Raw genomic sequence first — 24603 nt, forward strand, 5'->3', positions numbered from 1 at the left:
CCGCATAACTATAGATGTGTTAAAAAATAATAAGAATATATATATATACACATATATTCGAGTCCTGATTGGGAGGTAACGTCTGATTCCGATTGAGTCTGAAACCTCGTAATTGGGCTCAATTTTGGATCTGGACATCCCTTTTTATGAGTAGTAATAAATAAATGTGTAAATATTGCTGAAGTGTGTTTGCTCAATGTCAACAATATATAAGAAATTATTTAATAATTTACCTTTCTATTAGTGATAATAACAACATAGGCTTATTGTGAAAATGTACCCCAATATACATTTCTGGAGATTGCAAACTATGTATTCAGAAGTACATATGGCTGCATTTCGTCTTTAAAATGAATGCTACAGGGTGGTATGAGGCCGTTCCTTTTCACACTTACCAGCTGACTTCTTACCTCCATATAGACAGCTTTCCTGCTGGTATTAGTGTGTCCAGTGCATGTACTGTACGTCAGCGCACTTGAGATTCAGAGAGGTGTTGACCCTAAATGCTGAATTCAAAGAACCGTTCTAGAAAGAGAAAGACAAAAACAGAAGTCAAAACATAAAATAAACAAGCAAATAACTGGGTGAGAATGTGGTAAAATAGGAAAACGTGGTAAAAATCAGGTACTCAGGCTTTTTTTCTGGATAGCTTTTTAAAACCGTTTGTTGGGTTTAGGGATGTAGGTGGATGGGTGCTTTTGAAAACAGGAGGTGGGTGGGTCAGTCGATCGGTCAGTTAAATAGTCAGTCAACAGCAGCCTCTTGTGGATTTAGTTGAAAAGAGCAGGTGTGAATGGCACTTACAAGAGAAAATTGAGATTTCAAAAAGCGTACACAGAGGCCTCTGGTGAATTCACGAAAACAAAGACTGAAAAAAACGTATCTCCTGGGACATATTTGGCATTCTCCTGAAATGTATATAGCGGCATGTTTTCAGAATGAGCCTGGGTTGGATAATAACTGTAATATTAATATACTGTGTACTTATTTTCCTTTGTCAAATATTCTGTGTATACTAGACAAAAATTGTTAAACAAAGTCTAATTAAGACTCTTATGGTAGAATGTAATCTTTTGCATTACTGTCAAAATAAAAGTCCTCACGCTGTCAACATAAAATCCAAATTTGCTATGTTTATTTTTCTTGCGCACATTATTAGTCTTAAGGACAACTATTAATTCATGCAAGTTATGAAGTGTTTTTTTGGTAATCTTTTATCAAAATTTGACCATTTGCTTCTGCTTTGGGAAGGCAGACCTTGTTTGATGATATCAGGTTTTTGGCTTGGGTTAATTATGCGCCCCTTCAACCGTTAGTTTGCTGCAAGTGAATGAGAAGCACAAAAAGAAAGTTAAAAATACATCATCATAACGAAATCAAATTCAGATCGACCTTCTTTTTTATACTTCTAAAAAGCCAAATATCAGCAGATATATTAAATGCAACAGCTAAAATGCCTGTGGATCAACAAATCTTGCTAGCAGCATCCCACGCAGAGGACTGGCATCAAAAACACAGCATGTGATGATTAGCATCTATGGCACTTTTCAGCATGACAATAAATCGCGAGCCACACTAAATGCTGATTTATCAGGTTGCATTTGTCTTGCTGTGGATATATTAGTGATAATAAATATACATTTTATTTATGATGCACTTTCCTTTAACTCAAAGCGCTACAAGATATATAGAACAACAAGTAAAAATGCAGAATTACAAGCTTGCATAAAATCCAGAGGTCATTATAAATAAAACAATACAAATATAAATGTAAACAGAAGAATAAATATGTAAAAAGATTGCCAACTGCATGCAAATGACGGTGATAATCATAACTGGAACGTAGCAATGAATGATTGTTTCTTTTTGAAAAGGTCTTTGCAGAAGGAGATGATCCAGTTAAAAGTCCTCTAGAAGGCATGTTTGAGGGTTCTTCCAGTGAAACAATGGTAAGAAACTTGCATCTGAAAACTTAACCTTCATACTATATAGTAGGGTTGCACAGTTTACTGGTACTATGGTAGTATCGCGATACTATGGCTCCAAAATACTGGCAGTGCCACTGTAGTTTGTAAATGGTAGTATCATCATTAATGGTTCATCTACAATAGATAATGTTGCATGTGGAAAAGTCACTAAAATCCTCACACGTTTGTGCAACAATAGATTATTTTAATTTAATAGTCTGTGGAGATTTCCCAGAGATGGGTTGCGGCTGGAAGGGCATCCGCTGCGTAAAAACGTGTTGGATAAGTTGGCGGTTCATTCCGCTGTGGCGACCCCTGATTAATAAAGCCGAAAAGAAAATGAATGAATGAGTCAGTGGAGTCCTTTAAGGTTGCAAAACTGTGTGGAATTCACACCTTTTATTGTAGCCTACTGCACGTTTCCTAACGCTTCAGTTCAAACCACATCTGAATCGATTTATTTCTATTCCTGGTAATATGATTTAGTAGCTACAACAACTGCGATGATCACTTTAAAAGAACGACTCACAAAGTTAAATTTTTGATTACTTTGGATTGTTACCTGATAAGACTGAAAAAGAAAAGGTTGAAAAACTCAAAATAGCAACATGAAACATTGTAACAATCTTAGACCACTTCATAATGCCTAATTTTGTTGGGAAAATGCTCTTTTGTAACAAATTTCATTTGGTATAATTTGTACCTTTATTTTTTTGCTGGTCAGTTATCAAAATAAACAAAAATTGAATAGATTTTAGGTAAAGTGATATGTGTGCGTGTGTGTGTGTGTGTGTATGTGTGAGTATGTGTGTGTGTGTGTGTATGTATATATGTATGTATGTGTATATAAATATATATATATATATATATATATATATATATATATATATATATATATATATATATATATATATATATATATATATATATATATATATTAGGGATGTAACGGTATCAGAATTTCACGGTACGGTAATACCTCGGTATGAATGTCACGGTACGGTATTTATTGAATCATTTACAGGAAAAAACAAAACTTATGAAAATACTCCAAAAAAGTGCCAAAAGTGTCAATGACAAACAAATTAGCCATCTATCTGTAAGCTTTGAAACAGGAACTTCAATTTTAATAACAAAAAAATATTAAACCATGTAAAAAAATCAAGTTTCAATTTAGTATTGTTGAAAACTCATCACATTCAACATTTAATCACTCACTCACTCACTTAGGTAGAGATGGGTTTAAAGGAAAATTATCATATAACTATAATCTGGTAAAAGCTGGTATCTCTGGGCATTTACAATGTCCCCTGCAACAGAAAAAAAACCTCTCATTTGGGACTGAGGTTTCTGGGACAAGAGAGATATGACATGGCCCAGGTTGACAGCAGTGGGTAACGTTGTGCATTGTCTTTCCCCCACTTGAGAGGACAAACCATGAGTGAGATAGAGGGCTCATGTCTGCATCAATCTGAACAGTGTGCTGTGTTTCTGCAGTCCCCATGACGTTATTAGTCGTATTCCCCAACTTGCAGGCACGTGCACACACAGGGCTCAACCTGTGCAGTGCACATGCCCTTTTTAGTCTTGGATAGAAAGTGCCCTTCCAAAATGATCAAAAGTGCCCCCGCGACGCGACATACCCTCCGTCCCCGCTTTACAGTACGCGCGCGACAACACAGCTGATCAGAACGCGCGCAACAACACAGCTGATCAGAACGCGCGCGACAACACAGCTGATAAGAACTCGCGCGACAACACCGCTATTCAGTACGCGCGCGGCGACAACACCCGCTTTAGGGTTTTCCAGCTCTTTTTCATCCCCGCTTCTAGCAGCACACTCTATTTCCGCATTACTGGATCTGTAGTGACAACAGACCGCAAGGGATTATGGCCAAGCCTGGGCTGATTTGAATTGTAGTTTCCGGTACCTCCCGTTCGCTTCATTCGCCTGAGCAAATTTTCTCAGAAGACCTATAGTTTTACAGAGTCATGCGACTACGGTAATATCGAAAAAAATTAATATTGCGGTATGACGGTATTTACAATACTGTTACATCCCTAATATATATATATATATATATATATATATATATATATATATATATATATATATATATATATATATATATATATATATATATATTTTAGTGAGATAGAGAGAACACACGCAAGCAGCGGTAGATTTTTTACACTTTGCCCCGGAGGGTGATTTATTTACAAGAGTGCTGAGAGTGTAGGGCGGAGCGATCGCTCGGACTCCTGGCCGGGAAGAGTGTAGAGGTTCCGGGGTAAAGGGTGAGGCCGTGCAGGTAGGAGAGAGAGTGGAGATGGTCAGCTGCTTGAGCCCGCTGTGGGAGAAAAGAGACACAGATATCAGCCAGGGAGTCATTTGAGTAAAAATGAAGCTCACAGTCTCTGGGTTGGTCGCGGCTTATATCCATGTCTCTTGGTGGGTCTCAGCTGTGTTTGATTAGGGTTGATGATGAGGGAATTGATGTGGATCCGGGACCACGGTGACGTTGCATCGGTGGACTCGCCACATTATATATATATATATAAAATACTTTTTTTGCCTCAAGGGAATTATGACTTAAATTCAAGTAGGCCTATTATAACATAAAATATAGCATTTCAGAATTTTTTTTTTTTATCATTTGAGTTAAGAATTACAGTATTGGAATACTACTTGGTATCTTGATACTTCAGCTGGTATAGTATCGTAAAAAAAAATGTATGGTTTCGCGACAACCCAACTATGTAGTATTCTAAAATCAGCATGTGAGCTGAGTAGTATGTCCGAATTCTTAAAAATTGAAAATCAGTATGCGAGAAGAGACCTACTACTTCTGACGATATTCTTAAGTGCGCATTTAATGGACGCTACACTATACCATGAATCACCATGAGATAATTCATGAATGGGAGTGAAGCGGGTAGGTCACATGATGATGACAAAATGGCGGATGTAGTACGTCCGAGTTCCGTTCATACTACTGACGTTGATGCTGTATAGAAGTCACTTTTCTAATGGTTGAGTATTACTTTTAAACACAAATGCATTACCTACTGAGTAGTAGGGGATTTCAGACGCAGCCATGGTATGAAACGGAATCAAAATGGCTAAAAATTCTGCAATTGTTACATTTGGAGCAGATTGAAGGTATAAAAGCACCATAAAAGTGGCAAAATCACACAAAATCCCTCTGCAGCAAATCAAAACGGGCCTATTCAGAGAGATCTGCCTTGGGCCGGATCTCTGGAGGAGGTTGGCAGAGGTGTGGGTGTATATTCATCACTGGCGTTGGCGGACATGTAGGCTTTCGCTCAGCCAGGCGGTGGATAGTTGTGCTATAATCCACTGACCTGCGCTGAAGAATATAGTGCTGATGTTCTGATTCACTCACTCAATCATGAGCAGAGAAAAAGAGATATGGGGAAATGTAGTTGAAACTATTCTAAAGTTTTGGCTTGGAAAGATTTTTAGTGATCTGAAAGAAGGATCAAGGATCCGTTTACTTGAAGACAAGTACAGCTACATCTCATTTCATATGCTGGTCATATTAGCATATACAGTGAACCAAAGATAGTCTGTGAGTTATTAGAAATAATGGGCTGAGCGCTAACATCATCATTACACATGATTAATAGCATCTCTACAGGCCTCGCTCACATCTGCGGCTTCTCTGTGCTTTCATTCATCACACTACAGAAAGACACCAAGACTCCAGTCAAAGGTCTGCCAAGACCGAATACAGATCACGACATCTGGTCCCGGGACCACCTCACTCCATCATGGGTGCTGCTGCCAAACGACCAGCCTGTGTTAGCCATCATCCAGCCCGGAGAGTCAGCCCTCGACATGCTGGAGACCATCTGCAAGGTAAAGTCAAGGAACAGGAGATTTTTTAAATCTGTTTTACTGATTCAGTGAAGAGAGTTACAGTAGGAAATATTTCAAGAGTTCTCACTTAGATATTTCTTGATAATATTAGCTTGTTTGGCATGCTGGCCTGGGAGAGAACCCTGAGCTCGGAGATAATTAAGCTCAGGGCTCCCGCCTGGTCGAAAAGCATGTAAGGGGGTAAGGAGATCAGGTAGCTCTCGAGAGCTCCACCTGGTAAAAGAGGAAAAGAGAGGAAGATGGGGTGGATAAGGGGTTTCTTCGGAAAACGGAAGATAAGGAGAAGTTTTAGACAGGCAACTTATAGTTAGTTTGGATTAATCTGATTGGCTTATTAAAGATTGCAGATGGGAGACCAGCTGCGATTATTCATATCACGTGCTCCTCTCGAAATTAAACTTCTTAAAGAAAGACATCACTAAGGTTTTTGCACATGGACTTTTAGGGATCTATTTTGACGGTCCATGCGCAGAGCGCAAAACGCAGGGCGCAAATGCTTTCAGGGCGTGTCAGGACGCGTTTTTGCTAATTTAAGGATGGGATATCTGCCTTGATCACAGAAAGCTGAACAGATCTTTTGATCCTGGTTGCTTTCTGCACGCCCTGTCTTGTTGATATGATTGCATGTGTTACTACTAGGACATGTTAATACACGTCTGTCAATCAAATTAGTGGGTGGGGATACCAAACTCCTACGTCACGTTGCAGTCGGCCTCAAAATGGGAGGGATTTGGATCCTATTTTATTCCTTTGTATTTTTATTTTTTCTTCCTGTCAGGAAATAAAAAAAGAGACTTATTTGGCTCTATTTTGATGGTCTATGCGCAGAGCGCAAAACGCTTTCAGGGCAGAACGCATTTTTGCTAATTTAAGGATGGGAAAATCCGCTTTGCGCCGTGGCGCATGGTCTAAAAGGGTTGAGTTTATTTTCTTAATGAGTTATAGGTGTGTTTTGAGAATAAACCAATCAGAGTCTCATCTCCCATTCCCTTTAAGAGTCAGCTGCGTTGCGCCAAGAGCGCATTCACTATTTACAGGACGCAAAGTAAGTCTAAGTGGAAAAGATGAGCATTTCACTAGCAAACAGTTAACAGATTTTTAACAGAAAACAGTTAAACAGAGCATCTACTGCGTGAGAATGAGAGATAATGGATCTACTTTCACATTCACTCTTGGATAGGGAAACCTTTATGCACAGACATCAATTAGTCTACAAATAAATACTTTTGTTTGTTAAGCGCAAATATTCGTTTCAAAACTATTTCTAAATTCAGTTCTAATTTCCAGCAAACGAATAAATGAACAATAATAATGAAGTGTGCTTAAAAACCTGAGTTATATCCTAAAACACATGCTGTGCCCCATATGGTCTAAAACCTGACAGGTGGACAAATCTAAGCTTGTTTTTAATAAAACAAATATAAATATGGATATAATAAATAATACTGCTAATAATAATAACATTATACAAAAGCAAATTGTAAAAGCAGTGGTTTTTCATATTTATATAGGCTAGAAAATAATATGTTTTGTAATATTTTAATCCTTTATATTTATATCCTATATCTATTCTTATTATATCCTATATATATCCTTAATATTTAATTTTTTTCATATGTAAAGATATTTGCCTATTGCTCTCTTGTGCGTATTAAGCAGTGTGTAAGCGAGGCACAACTCTGCGCTGGAGTTTAGACCGGGTTTGTTTTGGTCTAATGAAAAATCTATTATAGTTTCTCAAAATAGCAACGCGCCAGCAGTCCGCCTCAGAACGCCTTCCTTTTTAGAACAGAACGCCTATGGGCGCACATATGAGCGCTAATGCATTTGCTATTTAAACAGCGTAGTGCAACCCCTCAAAACAACTTTTGCGCCAAGCTGAAACTAGCAAAAGACTTTTGCGCCGCGCCTTGCGCCACACTGCGCCGGGTGTATGATAGGGCCCTTAATTTTTAACAGCCAGCCAGCCCAAGTGCTTCCAGTGAATTGTCTTTCCATAACAAAACAACCATGTTTAAAGGGCCATGAAACCCCCCACTTTCGGTTCAAGTCTACTACAGAATTTTTTCAAAAAAATGCATGAGAATGGCCTTGGAGCTCTGCGAGCAGATGCAGGAGTGGGCGTGGCCAGCAGAGCAGGGGAGAAGGAGGGGAGTGAACAACTGTTGTAAGTTGGCTTACAAAATGAGACACAAACTGTGAGGAGACGCATGATTTTAAAGTTTACAGAGTTAAAATGCAAAGAAATAAACAGTAATTTAATGCCCTGCTACATTTGTTATTCGTAATTTCATATAAACATAACCACAATTTATATCATTATAAAGATGATCGTGTTCATATAAACACAATAAATGAGAACTTCTCCATCAATCCCCAGGTCTGAATGCAGACTCAGTGCAGCAGGTCTCTTGCCCTGCCTATTTCAACCATTAGCCCTGCTGCTGGTAATCTGGAGGATTTAGGCGATCACAGCAGCAGGGAGATGTGTCTAAATGTGTCTAATTACGCTTGAACAACTAAATGAATGCTGAAGTCTATTTACCTGATTGTGTTTTAATTACATTACAACATTGATGCTGTAAAAAACCCTAAACAATAAAATTGAAAATAGTCACATAAACCTTTCACCAGAAGTTTATCGTCGAGTGGAAAACGCTAGCTGTGCATATAGACCACAAAATTAGCTCACAGTTTCTTCCTCTCTGAATCAAACAGTACAAATATAAATTCTTTCATCGAGAAGCAGGAGATTTTTAAAGCATACAGAGAGTTTTACATTCAGAGAGTGACTTCAGTCTTCAGAGGATTGAATATCAGCTTGAAGGTCAGCGCTGTATTAAACGCGCATGTTGTATTCCTCAAAGCGTCCCTGTGAGGGGTTTTAAAGAGTGCAGGCCGTATCCTTGTTTTACATTTTTTTATCATGGGCTAGACTTCTAGTTTAAGTAACTTCTAATAAAAACTGCTATAAATCATTTTAGATAATAAGATTGTGCTACAAAAATACCCATATACTCCTTGCATACATGGTTTTAGTTGTTTCTGTAGAATTGACTTTTACAACACCCATAAAACCAATGAATTATCTGCAAAGTCATCATTTTGCTCTATAAACTATAGCAAAAATTCAAAAACAAGACTAACATCCTATGCTAGGGCAGCACGGTGGCTCAGTGGTTAGCTCTGTTGCCTCACAGCAAAAAGGTTGCTTGTTCATTTCCCGGCTAGGCTAATTGTCATTCCTGTGATGAGTTTGCATTTGCTCCCCGTGTTGGCATGGGTTTGCTCTAGGTGCTCCGGTTTTCCCCACAAGTCCAAAGACATGCGCTATAGGGAAATTAGATGAACTAAATGGGCTGTAGTGCATGAGTGTGTGTGAATGCGATGGTGTATTGGTCGGACCCCCTAGTCTTTCGAGATTTAGCCATCCCTGAATCCAACGCAAAATCAACAAGTTTTTTTGCGATCCTTCTAACTTATTCATTAACCCAAAATAATCGCAAAAAACGTAAATAATCTCATAAAACATGCAATTCCAAACCATATAATCTAATTAAATTTATTTCAGCTGCCAATTCATTCTTTTACATGGCTTATAGACGTTGCATACGCAGCGCACGTGATGTATTGAGTGTCTCTCGATAAATGACGTCTCACCTGCGCCCTCACAAAATCACTGCATTACATGGAACTGGGTGTAAATTGTTTTGCAACCTGTGCAGTGAGCAGACGCGGATGAAGCATCAAGTGTGAGGGATTTACATGCGTCAATACAAAGATGCGAATAGACATCCTGTGTCGCAAATCGAGCCAATAACACGGCGCGAATTGGGCGTTTTGTGCGTTTGACGTACTTCAGACTGCAAAAAAGTGAGAGCAAACATCTAACAAACGGAGCAATGGAGCATACAGAAAAGCAAGCAGCTTACATTGACGGAGGTTGATTCAAGGATGACCGGCGCTGGACGTGACCAAATTGAAGGACATTATTTGTGCTTTATAAATATGGCTGGTAACTTATTATGATGTGTGTCAGCTGTATGCATGCTGTAATTTTGCTTAACTCCTTCCCTGGTGCTGACTAGAGAAAACGCTTCCCTGCCATTGACGAGTTTTACGGCAATCCGTGTTTTGGATATATTACGGTAGGGAAGCACTAACGCATGTCCTGAGTGAAGGAACATGATGTCAGATCATCCAGGAGTGAAATCTGAGAAAGAGAAAATAAGAAAATAAGATTGTGGATAAAAATAAGTTATACAACCCTCTTTTGGATTAATCCCTTCCGTTTTAGATCTGTTTTAGATCTCGTCTTGACAAGAGGCCAAAATAAAGAAGCTTTATTTTTATGATTTGGTCATTATCATTACGTCAGATTGCACACCTAACATAGTAGGTTACCCCACCAAATATGGTAAATAAGATAAGTATATATATATATATATATATATATATATATATATATATATATATATATATATATATATATATATATATATATATATATATATATATATATACACACACACACACACACACACACACACATACAGACACACACATATTTTTATCTTTTTATACACACACACACACACACATTTTTATCTTTTTATACATATACACACACACACACACATTTTTATCTTTTTATATACACACACACACACACATTTTTATCTTTATATATATATATATATATATATATATATTTATATATATATATATATATATATATATATATATATATATATATATATATATATATATATATATATTAAATTGCAAAACTGTCTGCGAATTATCACCACAAAATAATAATTTTGCTAAAACTAACACAAAAATTATCTAGGGGGTCTGATTGGTGTTTCTCAATAATGAGTTTGTTTGTTTGTTTGTTTGTTTGTTTGTTTGTATACTTTATTGTCCCTCAAGGGGAAATCTTCTGTAGACCCACAGAGCACTTCAGCAAGTTCTGACACAATAAAAAATTATAAAATAAGCAACCCTGCAAAGGGATTACATACAATTAAAACGTAATTTAGACTATCGATTAGTTTTCAACAGTCTGATTGACACTGGGTTAAAAGAGTTCTTAAATCGGTTCTGTATCGTCTACCGGAAGGTAAAAGATCATAAAATGGGAAGAGAACATGGGATGGATTGTTTAAAATTCTTTTCGCTTTATTTAACGTGCATTGCGAGCAAAGTGTTTGAATATTAGTAAAGGTTTCTGATCCTATTAGTCTCATAGCAATTCTGATAATAATAATAAATTTTAATTTTAGATTTACAGAAAGATTGCCCTACTATGTAGATAGACCATACCTGATGACACTCTCAGATACAGCCTGATAAAATAAGGAGATGATTTTCTTGTCAACAACGTAGAACCCTAACCTTCGTAGAAAATAGAGTCTTTGGTGAAGCTTTACACAAATCCAATTTACGTGAGTGTCCCATGTTAGAGACCTACCTACGGTTGAAGTCAGAATTATTAGCCCCCCTTTGAATTTATTTTTCTTTTTTAAATATTTCCCAAATTATGTTTAACAGAGCAAGGAAATTTTCACAGTATGTCTGATAATATTTTTTTCTTCTGGAGAAAGTCTTATTTGTTTTATTTCGGCTAGAATATAAGCAGTTTTTAAATTTTTTTAAAAACATTTTAAGGTCAAAATTATTTGCCCCTTTAAGCTAATTCGTTTTCCGATAGTCTACTGAACAAACCATCATTATACAACAACTAGCCTAATTACCCTAACCTGCCTAGTTAACCTAATTAACCTAGTTAAGCCTTTAAATGTCACTTTAAGCTGTATAGAAGTGTCTTGAAAAATATCAAGTCAAATATTATTTACTGTCATCATGACAAAGATAAAATAAATCAGTAATTAGAGATGAGTTATTAAAACTATTATGTTCAGAAATGTGCTGAACAAATCTGCTCTCCCTTAAACAGAAATAAAAAAAAACAGGGCGGCTAATATTTCAGGGGGGCTAATAATTCTGACTTCAACTGTATGTAAATTCTCAAATACTTGTATGACTGTATCTTGTTGATTTCTTGACTATGTACAAACACTGGTAAATGCTCGACAACACACTTGGGATCAAAGATTATTTCCTTTGTTTTTTTATTTTTTTGTATTAACCTTCGTATCACACAACTTAACAAATGTAATGCGGCTGGAAAGGGATCAGCTGCATAAAGTATATGCTGGAAAAGTTGGTGGATCATTCCACTGTGTTGACCTCTGATAAATCAGAGACTAAGCCGAAGGAAAATGAATAAATGATATCCTATGCTAATGAGGGAGAGATGGTCACTAATGGGCGGGGCTTCACCCCTCTGATGACATGTACAAAGGGAGCGTGTCAATCAAAGTGTTTCTGCAGACTGTTTCTATCAAGTGTGATTATAGCAAATAGAATCAAAACATTTTTACCATTAGAAGCTGCTTATGTTCACTCACTGTTGCCACTCAACTGGTTTAAAACCTCTTATAAAAGTGATTTTGCAAAATAGGCCTACTTTAAGTGTGAAATGACATCTTAATGCACTCAGTTTTTATAAAACACTTCACCGATTGTTTACAGTTTAACGACATTTACTCCCATAAATTCAAAGCATTATGAGCCATAGCAAAAAACATTTTCCTCTCTCTCATATGAGCGTTTGGAGCTTTTTAGCGTGTGATTCCTGTCCATCTGGAGCACTAAGATGAAGACACAGCCCAGTGACATGTCTTCACCCATTTAACACGTGTCTCTTTCATCTCTCTTTGCAGGCTCACCAACTGGACGCCACTAAACACTACGTGCGCCTTAAGTTCCTCATTGAGAACCAAGTGCAGTTCTACATCCCCAAACCAGAGGAGGATATTTACGATCTGGTAGGTTTTTGGTTAAAGTGGCTCTCCCTCCCGCTGGTTGGATGCGCTCGCATTACTTTCATCCTGCTGGGACATCACACTTCATCCAAACACCTTTTCTCTTCCTCTCTTTCTCCTCGTAATAACAGAATCTTCTGTGAGGCACAAAAGAAAAAGTTGTGCTCGTGCCATTATTAGGGGTGCAAGATATTTATCGTCTATGATAATATAGTGATGATTGTGTTAACATTGTATTGGCTGACTTTATGTGCACATGTGTAAGTGTGATATAAAGAGATAGATTTATAAAACTGTTTTGCCTTTTTTGTTTTGCCAAATTAACTACAAAATACCTACAAAGGCAAAGCAGAACATTGTGCATCTCATTTCAATATTGCTGTGTTTTCTCACTGAATGAGTGAATTGAATCATTTTGAGTGAATTGAGTCAGTCAACGATTCATTCATAAAGTCACTTGCTTTGTTTCTCAGCATTTAGGGAATCACTCATTCAAATGATTTATTCTAAATGAATGAATCATTCAGGCAGTGATCCATTTATAAATCTTGCTTTGCTTCTAAGCATTTAAGATTAAATTGTTTGAATCAGTGATATATTGAATTATTAATTCAAATGATTCGTTCTAAATGCATGTCTCTTGCTTTGCTTCTTAGCATTTAGAATCGATTGTTTGAACGAAAGAGTCAGTAAAGCACTCATTCAATTGATTAATTCTAAATGGATGAATCTTTCAGTCAGTGATCCATTCTTAAAGACAGTCACTTGCCTTGTGTCTTAGACGTTTAGAATGAATCATTTAAATTAATGATTCATTAAATCAGTCATTCAAATGATTCATTCAAAATGGATGAATCATTAAGTCAGTGATCCATTTATAAATACAGTAGCTTGCTTTGCTTTTTAGCATTTAAGATTAAATTGTTTGAATAAACAATTTAGTGAATCACTCATTCAGATGATTCATTATAAATAGATAAATCATTCAGTCAGTGATACATTTATAAAGACACTCGCTTGATTTGTTTCTAAACATTTAAGAAAGAATCAATTGAAAGTATGATTTAGGGATTTAATGATTCAGTAAATCACTCATTCAAATGATTTATTCTAAATGGATTAATCATTAAGTTAGTGATCTATTTATAAAGACATTAGCTTGCTTTGCATTTTAGTTTTAGGGCAGGAATCATGTAAATGAACGATTCAGTGATCACTCATTCAAATGGTTCATTCTATATAGATGAATCATTTAGTCAGTGATCCATCCATAAAGACAGTCGCTTGCTTTGTTCCTAAGCATTTAAGAATTCATTGATTTGATAAACAATTCAGTGAATCACTCTTTAAATTGATTCATTCTTAATGGATGAATCAATCAGTCAGTGACTCATTTTAAAGACAGTTGCTTGATATGCTTTTCAGCAATTAAGAATGAATTGTTTGCGTTAATGATTCAGTGAATCACTTGTTCAAATTCTTAATTTTAAATGGATTAATTATTCCATCAGTAACCCATTAACGGAGACAGCCACTTGCTTTCTCGGCCATTAAGAATGAATCATTTGAATGAATGATTCAGTGAATAATTCTAAATGGATAAATCATATAATCAGTGATTCATTTATAAAGACAGTCGCTTGCTTTGTTTCTCAGCGGCTGTTTCTCAATATGCGTTCTTCAGCGGTCTTGCGTCCTTGTGTTCTCGTGCAACGTCATCATCAGCTGCCTAAGTTCAGTTCCAATACTCAAGACCGCAAGTACGGAGGACGCGTGAAACTTCCCGGATGTGTTCTTGATATCGAGGACGCACTGATGCTGACTTGAGCACCGAACTTGCTCTGGAAGCCCCAGAAGTCATTGCGACTGGGGGTGGGAAGCGCAGCATTTTATTTAGATTTATTATTAAAGATTCAGAGATATCACTTATTTACCTCAGGAGTTTCCCTAAATGAAACGGTGCAAGTAAACATTAACATGAACATCTTAATAAAGGAATAAACACGTTAAGAGTTGTTTGTTTGCTGAAATTCGTATTAAAATCTGTTTTATTTATATTGTGCAGAGTATATTTCTAATGTTTTTATGCAAAATATATATTTTGAAGAGGGGGGAAACAATAAATCATTGTTTGACTGCTGTAATGTTTAAATAATTTCCATTTAAAACGCGTGAAGGTCACATGACCATCAGGAAGAACGCAGCATCCCATTTCTCAAAGGACGCGTTCTCTGTCCTCGCGGTCTCCTGAGTTCGTTCTTCCGAGGACACTTGGCAAGACCGGTCTCCACAAGAACGCAAGTCCGTTCTCTGCGTTCTTGGAATTGAGAAACAGCCAGCATTTAAGGATGAATTGTTTGATTGAACAATGAAGTGAATCACTCATTTAAATGATTCATTCTAAATAGATGAATCATTCAGTCAGCGATCCATGTATAAATATAGTTGATTGCTTTCTTTCTCAGCCATTTGACTCACTTGAATGAATAATTCAATAAATCACTCATATAAAAAATTTCATTCTAAATCGATGAATCATTCAGTAAAGGATTAATTCATAAAGTCAGTCACTTGCTTTTTTGTCAGCATTTCAGAATAGTTTGAGTGAATCATGATTCAGTGAATCACTTGTGCAAATTATTATTTCTAACAGGACGAATCATTCCGTCAGTGATCCATTCATGAATACAGTCACTTCCTTTGTTTCTCAGATATTTAGAATGAATAATTGAACAAATGATTCAGTGAATCACTTTTTCAGATGATTCATTTTTAAATGGATCAATCATTTAGTCAATGATCCTTTCATAAAGACAGTCACTTGATTTTTTTCTCAGCCATTAAGAATAAATAATTTGAACAAATGAATCAGTGAATCACTCATTAATACAGAGACTTGCCTTCACCTACTGGCAGTTTTTGTGTAGTTTATGTATTCATAACAGGCCTAAACAATTCAAGACCCGCACAGAAACACATTCAGCAAAATATGGTTTAATCATTATTATTAAATAAAACTAAAATACTGAGATATGTGATTTTGATCTATATAGCTAAGCCTAAAAGCATTTTCCTTTTCTTTTAACTGGAAAACAGCCACGCTGTGATCAAACGAATGCTTTGTTTTGAAGCTTTACTCTACATCCATCATTCTTAGCAGTTGTGCAGCCGTCTTCATTTATAATGTTTTGTGTGTCCGGGTCAGACATGATCGATAATAAAGAAACATACAGGAAAATGCCACCTGTATTTCCTCACCCTCGCCCTTTCACACCATCCCGTGTGTGTGAAATGTGAGATATCAGAGTTGTGTTGAGAGGAATATTAATGAAGAATGTTTTTCATTACAGCTGTATAAGGAAATCGAGCTGTGCTGTAAGATCAGGAAGGTGATCCAATTTGATCGGGATGAATCCTGCATGATCGGCTATGGTGAGAAATTATCATGTCTTCATCATGTCTGTTTTATAGCCTACATATGGTTTATTGGCTAATGCATATGTTTTATATGCTGTGTTGGCTGTAAATATTAAATGTATAAGCATGATGTCAGCTTAGGGTCATTTCCCCCCATATTCCTTTATTTAAATGTTTATATATAATGCCATGGATTGTAGTTTTGAGAAATATGCTGCTCACTTATGTCAGTCTCTTTCATTGTTTAGAAAAACCGTCACAAAGCTGTCACGTTTCTAAAATCAATTTTAGGCCACAAATATAAAAGAAATTGGGGGAGGGACTAATATAATTATATATAATATAATTATATATATATATATATATATATATATATATATATATATATATATATATATATATATATATATATATATATATATATAAATAAATATATATATATATATATATATATATATATATATATATATATATATATATATATATACATATTTTTTATATATATATAATTTTTATTTATTAAATGTTAGTTTAGTTAATTTCAAACTCTTAAAGTATTTTATTTTATTTACTAAGAATAATATTGTTAACAGATACACGCATTTTATAAGTTTATAATTTATACATTAAGCTGTAAAAGCTGATTTTATTGCTTTACATTAATTTATTTAGTTTGTTTATTATCAGTAATTACATTTATTTTATTAATGTATTATTGAATTACTGAAGAAGGTTGCTGGTTCAAGTCCTGGCTGGGCCACTTGTGTGTTAATAGTTTATACATTAAGTTGTATAAGCTGATTTTATTACTCTTATTTATTCGTTATTTACTATATACAGCGCGGGCGCTCACGATTCGGATTCTTGCAAACAAAAACTGCACAAATATGTACCTCCCGGGACGTATTTCGCTGTCTCCAGAAACATCCACGGGGCTACATTTTCAGAATGAGCCTGGGTAGTCTTTTATAATTGAACTGACATGCGGCTGTGGTGATGAATTACATAGCGATTTTATTGTTTCTATTACAAACTAGTACTGTTTTAAAAACGATTTAAACTTGTAAAACTCATTGTTGAGGTGCAGATGATCACAGAAAGCTGAACAGATCTTTTGATCCTGGTTGCTTTCTGCACGCCCTGTCTTGTTGATATGATTGCATGTGTTACTACTAGGACATGTTACTACACGTCTGTCAATCAAATTAGTGGGTGGGGATACCAAACTCCTACGTCACGTTGCAGTCGGCCTCAAAATGGGAGGGATTTGGATCCTATTTTAATGTCAGGAAATAAAAAAAGAGACTTATTTGGCTCTATTTTGATGGTCCATGCGCAGAGCGCAAAACGCAGGGCGCAAACGCTTTCAGGGCAGAACGCATTTTTGCTAATTTAAGGACGGGAAAATCCGTTTTGCGCCGTGGCGCATGGTCTAAAAGGGTTGAGTTTATTTTATTAATGAGCTATAGGTGTGTTTTGAGAATAAACCAATTACAGTCTCATCTCCCTTTCCCTTTAAGACCCAGCTGCGTTGCGCCATAAGCGCATTCGCTATTTACAGGACGCAAAGTAAGTCTAAGTGGAAAAACTGAGCATTTCACAAGCAAACAGTAAACAGTTAACAGATTTTTAACAGAAAACAGTTAAACAGAGCATCTACTGCGTGAGAATGAGAGATAATGGATCTACTTTCGCTCTTGGATAGGGAACCTTTATGCACAGACATCAATTAGTCTATAAATAAATACTTTTGTTTGTTAAGCGCAAATATTCGTTTCAAAACTATTTCTAAATTCACTTCTAATTTCCAGCAAACGAATAAATGAACAATAATAATGAAGTGTGCTTAAAAACCTGAGTTATATCCTAAAACACACGATTTGCCCCATATGGTCTAAAACCTGACAGGTGGGCAAATCTAAGCTTGTTTTTAATAAAACAAATATAAATATGGATATAATAAATAATACTGCTAATAATAATAACATTATACAAAGGCAAATTGTTATGAATGAACTAAAAAAGCCTCCCGAGATGAAGAAGACATAAAAGCAGTGATTTTTCATATTTATGTAGGCTAGAAAATAATATGTTTTGTAATATTTTAATCCTTTATATTTATATTCTATATCTATTCTTATTATATCCTATATATATCCTTAATATTTAAATTTTTTCATATGTAAAGATGTTTGCCTATTGCTCTCTTGTGCGTATTAAGCAGTGTGTAAGCGAGGCGCAACTCTGCGCCGGAGTTTAGACCGGGTTAGTTTTGGTCTAATAAAAAATCTATTATAGTTTCTCAAAATAGCAACAAGCCAGCAGTTCGCCTCAGAACGCCTCCCTTTTTAGACCAGAACGCCTATGGGCGCACATATGAGCGCTAATGCATTTGCTATTTAAAAAGCGTAGCGCAACGCCTCAAAACGACTCTTGCGCCAAGCTGAAACTAGCAAAAGACTATTGCGCCACACCTTGCGGCACACTGCGCCGGATGTATGATAGGGCTCATTGTGTTTCTATAACCCCAATATGACTGTGGACACACTATACCTGCACACAGTTATATCCTAACGGCTTACAAAAGATGATTTTCATCATAGGTGCCCTTTGATAAGATATTAGTTAAAAAAAATTATTTCAGATTATACAAATATTTGTGTACAAATGGAAATGGAAATGTTTCACATGTATTCACACGTATTTTTCCAAGGCAGAACAAAAACAAAGCATAAAATGGGGAATAAATGATGTCACATGAATATAAAATGGGGAATAAAATGGTAATTCATTCATTCATTCACTTTCTTGTCGGCTTAGTTCCTTTATTAATCCGGGGTCACCACAGCGGAATGAACCACCAACTTATCCAGCAAGTTTTTTACGCAGCGGATGCCCTTCCAACCGCAACCCATGTCTGGGAAAATAAAATGGTAATAATAGGGAATAAAATGGGGAATAAATGATGTCATAATTAAGCATTTTTGATGATCCTGTCCCTTTAATGATCTGACCTTCTTACTGTAAGGTTGTAGGTTCAAACCCCTCAAGGTTTGATCCCAGATTAAGCTTGATTATGACGTGTGTGCTTATGTGTGTGTTTGACAGGTTTCTCCATCTCTGTGGTGGAGGAGGACGGCGTTCAGCAGCTCTACATCACTGACGTGAGAGCTGGAGGATTAGCCTTCGCTAAAGGTTCATTAGCTCCTAATTACATTCTCTTTCTGTTTCACCCCGTCTCCTGCTTTTCTTCTGTTCTTTTCCCTCTCAGTCCGTTCTGCCACTGCTGTAATTGCTGATATCTGCGCTGTGCTCCTGGTGTTATGTAACATGTTGTCAGCTCTGTGGGCTTTCTGAGAGCCAGAGATTGCAGATTTACCCTCAGCTCTTCTAAACTCTCCATAATGACAGAAGATAAAGGGAATCAGAGAGATCATTATAGGGGGATTCACTGAAGTGCTGTACCTACATGTGCATTACAGGGAACGTATCATGCAAAACAGCGTTTTTCTGGCTCTTTTGATTTATTTTGTTTGTCTATTTGTATTATAGTAATTTTAGTTTAGCATGTACTTATACTGTAGATGAGTGGTATCAAAAAAATGTGAGACAGTAAATGTACACAACAATAAAAAGAAAATAATAATAATAATAAAAAACAATAATAATAAAATCAAAGGGTTAAAAGTATTTCTAGACAAGCAATAAAATAATCCCAATGTTAAAATGAGTTTATTAAATAAAGATAATAAAAGCGTATGTATAATACATATAATGTTCACAGTACATCTACATTAATAATATAATAAAAGCAAGCTGTCAATAAAATGTACTTAAACTATATATACAGCAGGGAAAATAAGTGTTGAACATGGCACTATTTGTCTCAGAAAACTTATTTAGGTGTCTTTATTTTAGTTTACATACGTAGGTGCCGTTGAGTTGAAATTTTCACCGGATGTTGGTAACAACCAAAGAAATCCATAAGTGCAAATAAAACAAATCTAATTAGATTACAAATTAAATTATGTGTAATAAAATAAAACGATGCAGGGAAAATTATTGAACACACGAAGAAAGGAGGGTGTAAAAAGGCATGGTAAGCCCAGACAGAAGCTGTAAATCTCAAATGATTTCAGAGAAAGAAAAATTAAGCTGTAGAATGGCCCAGCCAATCACCTGAATTGAATCCAATATAGAATTAAAAAAAAGATCAGATTTGATAGACGAGACCCACAGAGCCATCAAGGTTTTTACACTCTGTTGAAGTTGTTGTGAAAAAAAGATTCTGGTCTGCAAAATATATTAAGTTTCTAAGTCAAAGTTTTCAAAACTTAACAAAGTCTGAGATCTCCGGAGTTTTTAGGCAAAGTAGTGTATTGTTACAGCATGAGTAACAACAGAGACAGGTCGTTCGAGTGTCTGATGAGTATAGGCTAGCACACAGTTAGATACATTTCTTTGTTTTATCACTCCACCCAAATTTACACATTAACGCACCTGAATTAGCTTCTCCACTCATGGGATTTCAAATCTCACATGTGCTCCCTCCCCATGGTCAGTTGAGTAATTTCCTAACCACCAATAGAACCTCCCTTTTTTAGGGATCCTCCCCATGACCATTTAAGGTCTTTAATTTCTACTTCAAATGTGGCAAATCAGAAAAAAACAATGCTCAGCAATATATCTAGTTGACTATACCTTGAGCTGTCAACTGTAAGTCTGAAGTTCACGGCCAGTTTTAGGGTCATCATATTTCTGAAGTCATTGCAACTGAGCGTGGGCGCATGTCTGAGTGTGCAGATGTGTATAATCATGAGTCGCACACGAAACAGAACGCAAGTGCCCTTACGATCTTACTTCCATACATCTACTCTCATTGTGGTATTTAATAGACACATAATAATAATACTGAAACCACTCAAATAAGCATATAAATGAGAGCAATAAATTCATCAGAAGTTCATTAAGACACAATGAATTCCCCATCAAGGTCTGTGAAAAACTCACACCTGAGCAATGCATGTGATGTGACTTCACCAAAAAAAAGCCTTTTATACAAAGCATTAAATACATTTCAGTAGTTCAGTACTTTCTCATCTTCATTCATTCATTTTCTTGTCGGCTTAGTCCCTTTATTAATCCGGGGTCGCCACAGCAGAATGAATCGACAGCTTATCCAGCAAGTTTTTACGCAGCGGATGCCCTTCCAGCCGCAACCCATCTCTGGGAAACTTTCTCATCTTGTCATTCCATTTTTATTACACATCATTTTTCAGATTTGTTTGTTTAGTTTTATTTTTATGCTTGTATTGTTTGGGTTTTTACCCAAATCTGGTTCAATTTTTATGTCAACAGCGAATATTACTCCCAGAAAAAAACATGACATGTACAATACTTATTTTTCACCACAGCATATATACAAATTATATACAATTACAATATATAGATATAAATAGGGGGCGAGGCAGTGGCGCAGTAGGTAGTGCTGTCGCCTCACAGCAAGAAGGTCGCTGGTTCGAACCTCGGCTCAGTTGGCGTTTCTGTGTGGAGTTTGCATGTTCTCCCTGCCTTCGCGTGGGTTTTCTCCGGGTGCTCCAGTTTCCCCCAAAGACATCCATACAGGTGAATTGGGTAGGCTAAATTGTCCGAAGTGTGTGAATGTTTCCCAGAGATGGGTTGCGGCTGGAAGGGCATCCGCTGCGTAAAAACTTGCTGGATAAGTTGGCGGTTCATTCCGCTGTGGCGACCCCGGATTAATAAAGGGACTAAGCCGACAAGAAAATGAATGAATGAAGATATAGATAGATAAAAAAACAATAAAAATATAACAAATATTAGAAAAAGATTGATCAAAATAATATATTTTCTAGTGCAATAAATGGGCAATTTGCACACAGACACAATAAGGTTACAGTAACAAATACTATAGAAATAATTTGAAATGTATTTATATTGTGAATTCATTTAATTCTCTTCACAAGCCATGAGCTAATATTACACATGTGCTTAAAGGACAAAAATATTGAATATGGTCACTTTAAATGACCATCATTTCAGGCTTGTGTTTGCATCTAGACACTGTGAGCACACTGAATCAAACCCTCTCTGAGTGATGTCTGGGTGATCGGTGTTGTTTATTGCTGATATTTCACATCGACGAGAAAACTGGGTCAAACCCACAAGCTGAAGGGAAGAGGCAAGACGAATCGAGAAGCTACAGACCTTTTTTTTTTTATTGCATCTATTTATTTTGCTGCCGGCCTTCACTTCAATGAGGACATGCTGTATTATTCATATGAAATATTTCAAAGTGAAACTGAATATTTGTGTAAAGAATGTAAAGCAGAATTAATTACAAAATAGAGTAAAAATAGACTGTTTCATATATGAGAATGAGCTTTTACAATTTATGTAATATTCACTTCATTTCAGTTAGTTGCTACTCAACATTTCTCCCATACAAAATATATCTGATTTATGACCATATACACTCATCGGCCACTTTATTAGGTACAGTGTTGGACCCCTGTTTGCCTTCAGAACTGCTTTAATCTTTCTTGGAATAGATTCAACAAGGTAGTGTAAATATTCCTCAGAGATTTTGTTTCACATTGACATGAAAGCATCACGCAGTTGCTGCAGATTAGTCGGCTGCACATCCATGATGCGAATCTTCTTTTTCACCACATCCAAAAGGTGCTCTATTGGATTGAGCTCTGGTGACTGTGGAGGCCATTTGAGTACAGTGAACTCATTGTTATGTTCAAGAAAGCAGTCTGAGATGATTTACGCTTTATGACATGGTGTGTTAACCTGCTGGAGGTAGCCATCAGAAGATTGAAGATCACTATGGTCATAAAAGGATGGACATGGTTAGCAACAGTACTCAGGTAAGCTGTGGTATGACACGATGCTCAATTGGTACTAATGAGCCCAAAGATTGCCAAGAAAATATCCCCAACACCATTACACCAGCCTAAACTGTTGATACAAGGCAGGATGGATCCATGCTTTCATGTTGTTGATGCCAAATTCTGACCCCACCATCTAAATGTTGCTGCAGAAATCGAGACTCATCAGACCAGGCAACGTTTTTCCAATCTTCTATTGTCCAATTTTGGAGAGCCTGTGTTAATTGTAGTCCCAATTTCCTGTTCTTAGCTGACAGGAGTGGCACCCGGTGTGGTCTTCTGCTGTTTTAGCTCATCCGCCTCAAGGTTGGACGTGTTGTGTGTTCAGAGATGCTCTTCTGCAGTCCTCTGTTGTAACGAGTGCTTATTTAAGTTACTGTTGTCTTTCTATCAGCTGGAACGTGTCTGGCCATTCTTCTCTGACCTTTGGCATCAACAAGCCATTTGCGCCCACAGAACTGCCGCTTACTGGGAATTTTCTCTTTTTCATACCATTCTCTGTAAACCCTAGAAATGGTTGTGCGTGAAAATCCCAGTAGATCAGCAGTTTCTGAAACACTCAGACCAGCTCGTCTGGCACCAACAACAATGCCACGTTCAAAGTCACCTAAATCCCCTTTCTTCCCCATTCTGATGCTCGGTTTGAACTGCAGCAGATCTCCTTGACCATTTCTATATGCCTAAATGCATTCAGTTGCTGGCATGTGATTGACTGATTAGAAATCTGCAATAGCGAGCAGTGGGACAGTTGTACCTAATAAAGTGGCCGGTAAGTGTAAGTTTAATTAATAAAATAAATTTAAATTACAGAACTGAAATTATATAATTTTACTACATTTTAATTTAACTATAATTTTAGTTTTATTTAATAATTTCATCCTAATTTATGTTTAAAATTAAAAATATATATGCATAAATATATTTAAATATATATGCTTATATATATATATATATATATATATATATATATATATATATATATATATATATATATATATATATAAGAGATGGGTGTTTTATGCATTTGTTGTATATTATTTCAGTTTTAAATAACAATACTGTGTGCTGTAAATGTATGTATTTATTGTATCCATCTGCATTTACTATAAATCCAAGTAGAGAAAAAAGATTCATAACATTTTTTTTCTTTATAATAGTTTTTTTTTTGTTTGTATGTTTTTTTGCACAAGAACATCCATAATCATGTCTTACGCAACTAAATAGAGCCCTTTTTTTCTCTATAAAACTTAGCGAGTCCTAGTTTTATTATCCGCATGCAAGCTCACAGTACATTTACCAACTCCATCCATTTTGCATATATCAGAAGAAGAAAATCTATGATTGCAATATCCCGCTGCTGTAATTATTCATGCCGCATTACCACATTGAACTGATTGCAGGCCTGAATGCAGGAGATGAGATTCTCCAGCTGAACGGGAAGGACTCGCGGACTCTGACCTTCGCTGACATGAAGGTGGCGTTCGCTCAGGTCTCTTTGTCGCTCACAG

General features: G+C 36.3%; 1 protein-coding gene across 21 annotated transcripts in view; it reads left to right on the forward strand.

Annotated features, from left to right (window-relative positions):
* Positions 1 to 24603, forward strand: part of tiam1b (TIAM Rac1 associated GEF 1b) — a 209083-nt gene that overhangs the window by 111742 nt on the left and 72738 nt on the right. For all 21 annotated transcript variants that reach the window (XR_015509887.1, XR_015509880.1, XR_015509878.1 and 18 more), the window contains 6 exons: positions 1875 to 1949; positions 5680 to 5850; positions 12663 to 12767; positions 16115 to 16196; positions 19290 to 19376; positions 24496 to 24603. The exon at positions 24496 to 24603 is cut by the window's right edge and continues 105 nt beyond it. Coding sequence is in view for 4 of the 21 variants with exons in the window: in XM_087284580.1 (XP_087140706.1) it covers positions 1875 to 1949; positions 5680 to 5850; positions 12663 to 12767; positions 16115 to 16196; positions 19290 to 19376; positions 24496 to 24603 (628 nt within the window). In the remaining 17 variants the exon portion in view is untranslated. The remainder of the gene's footprint in view (positions 1 to 1874; positions 1950 to 5679; positions 5851 to 12662; positions 12768 to 16114; positions 16197 to 19289; positions 19377 to 24495) is intronic.

Source organism: Danio rerio, chromosome 15 (assembly GCF_052040795.2).
Source record: "Danio rerio strain M-AB ecotype USA chromosome 15, GRCz13ab, whole genome shotgun sequence".
In the NCBI taxonomy this organism is placed as follows: Eukaryota; Metazoa; Chordata; class Actinopteri; order Cypriniformes; family Danionidae; genus Danio; species Danio rerio.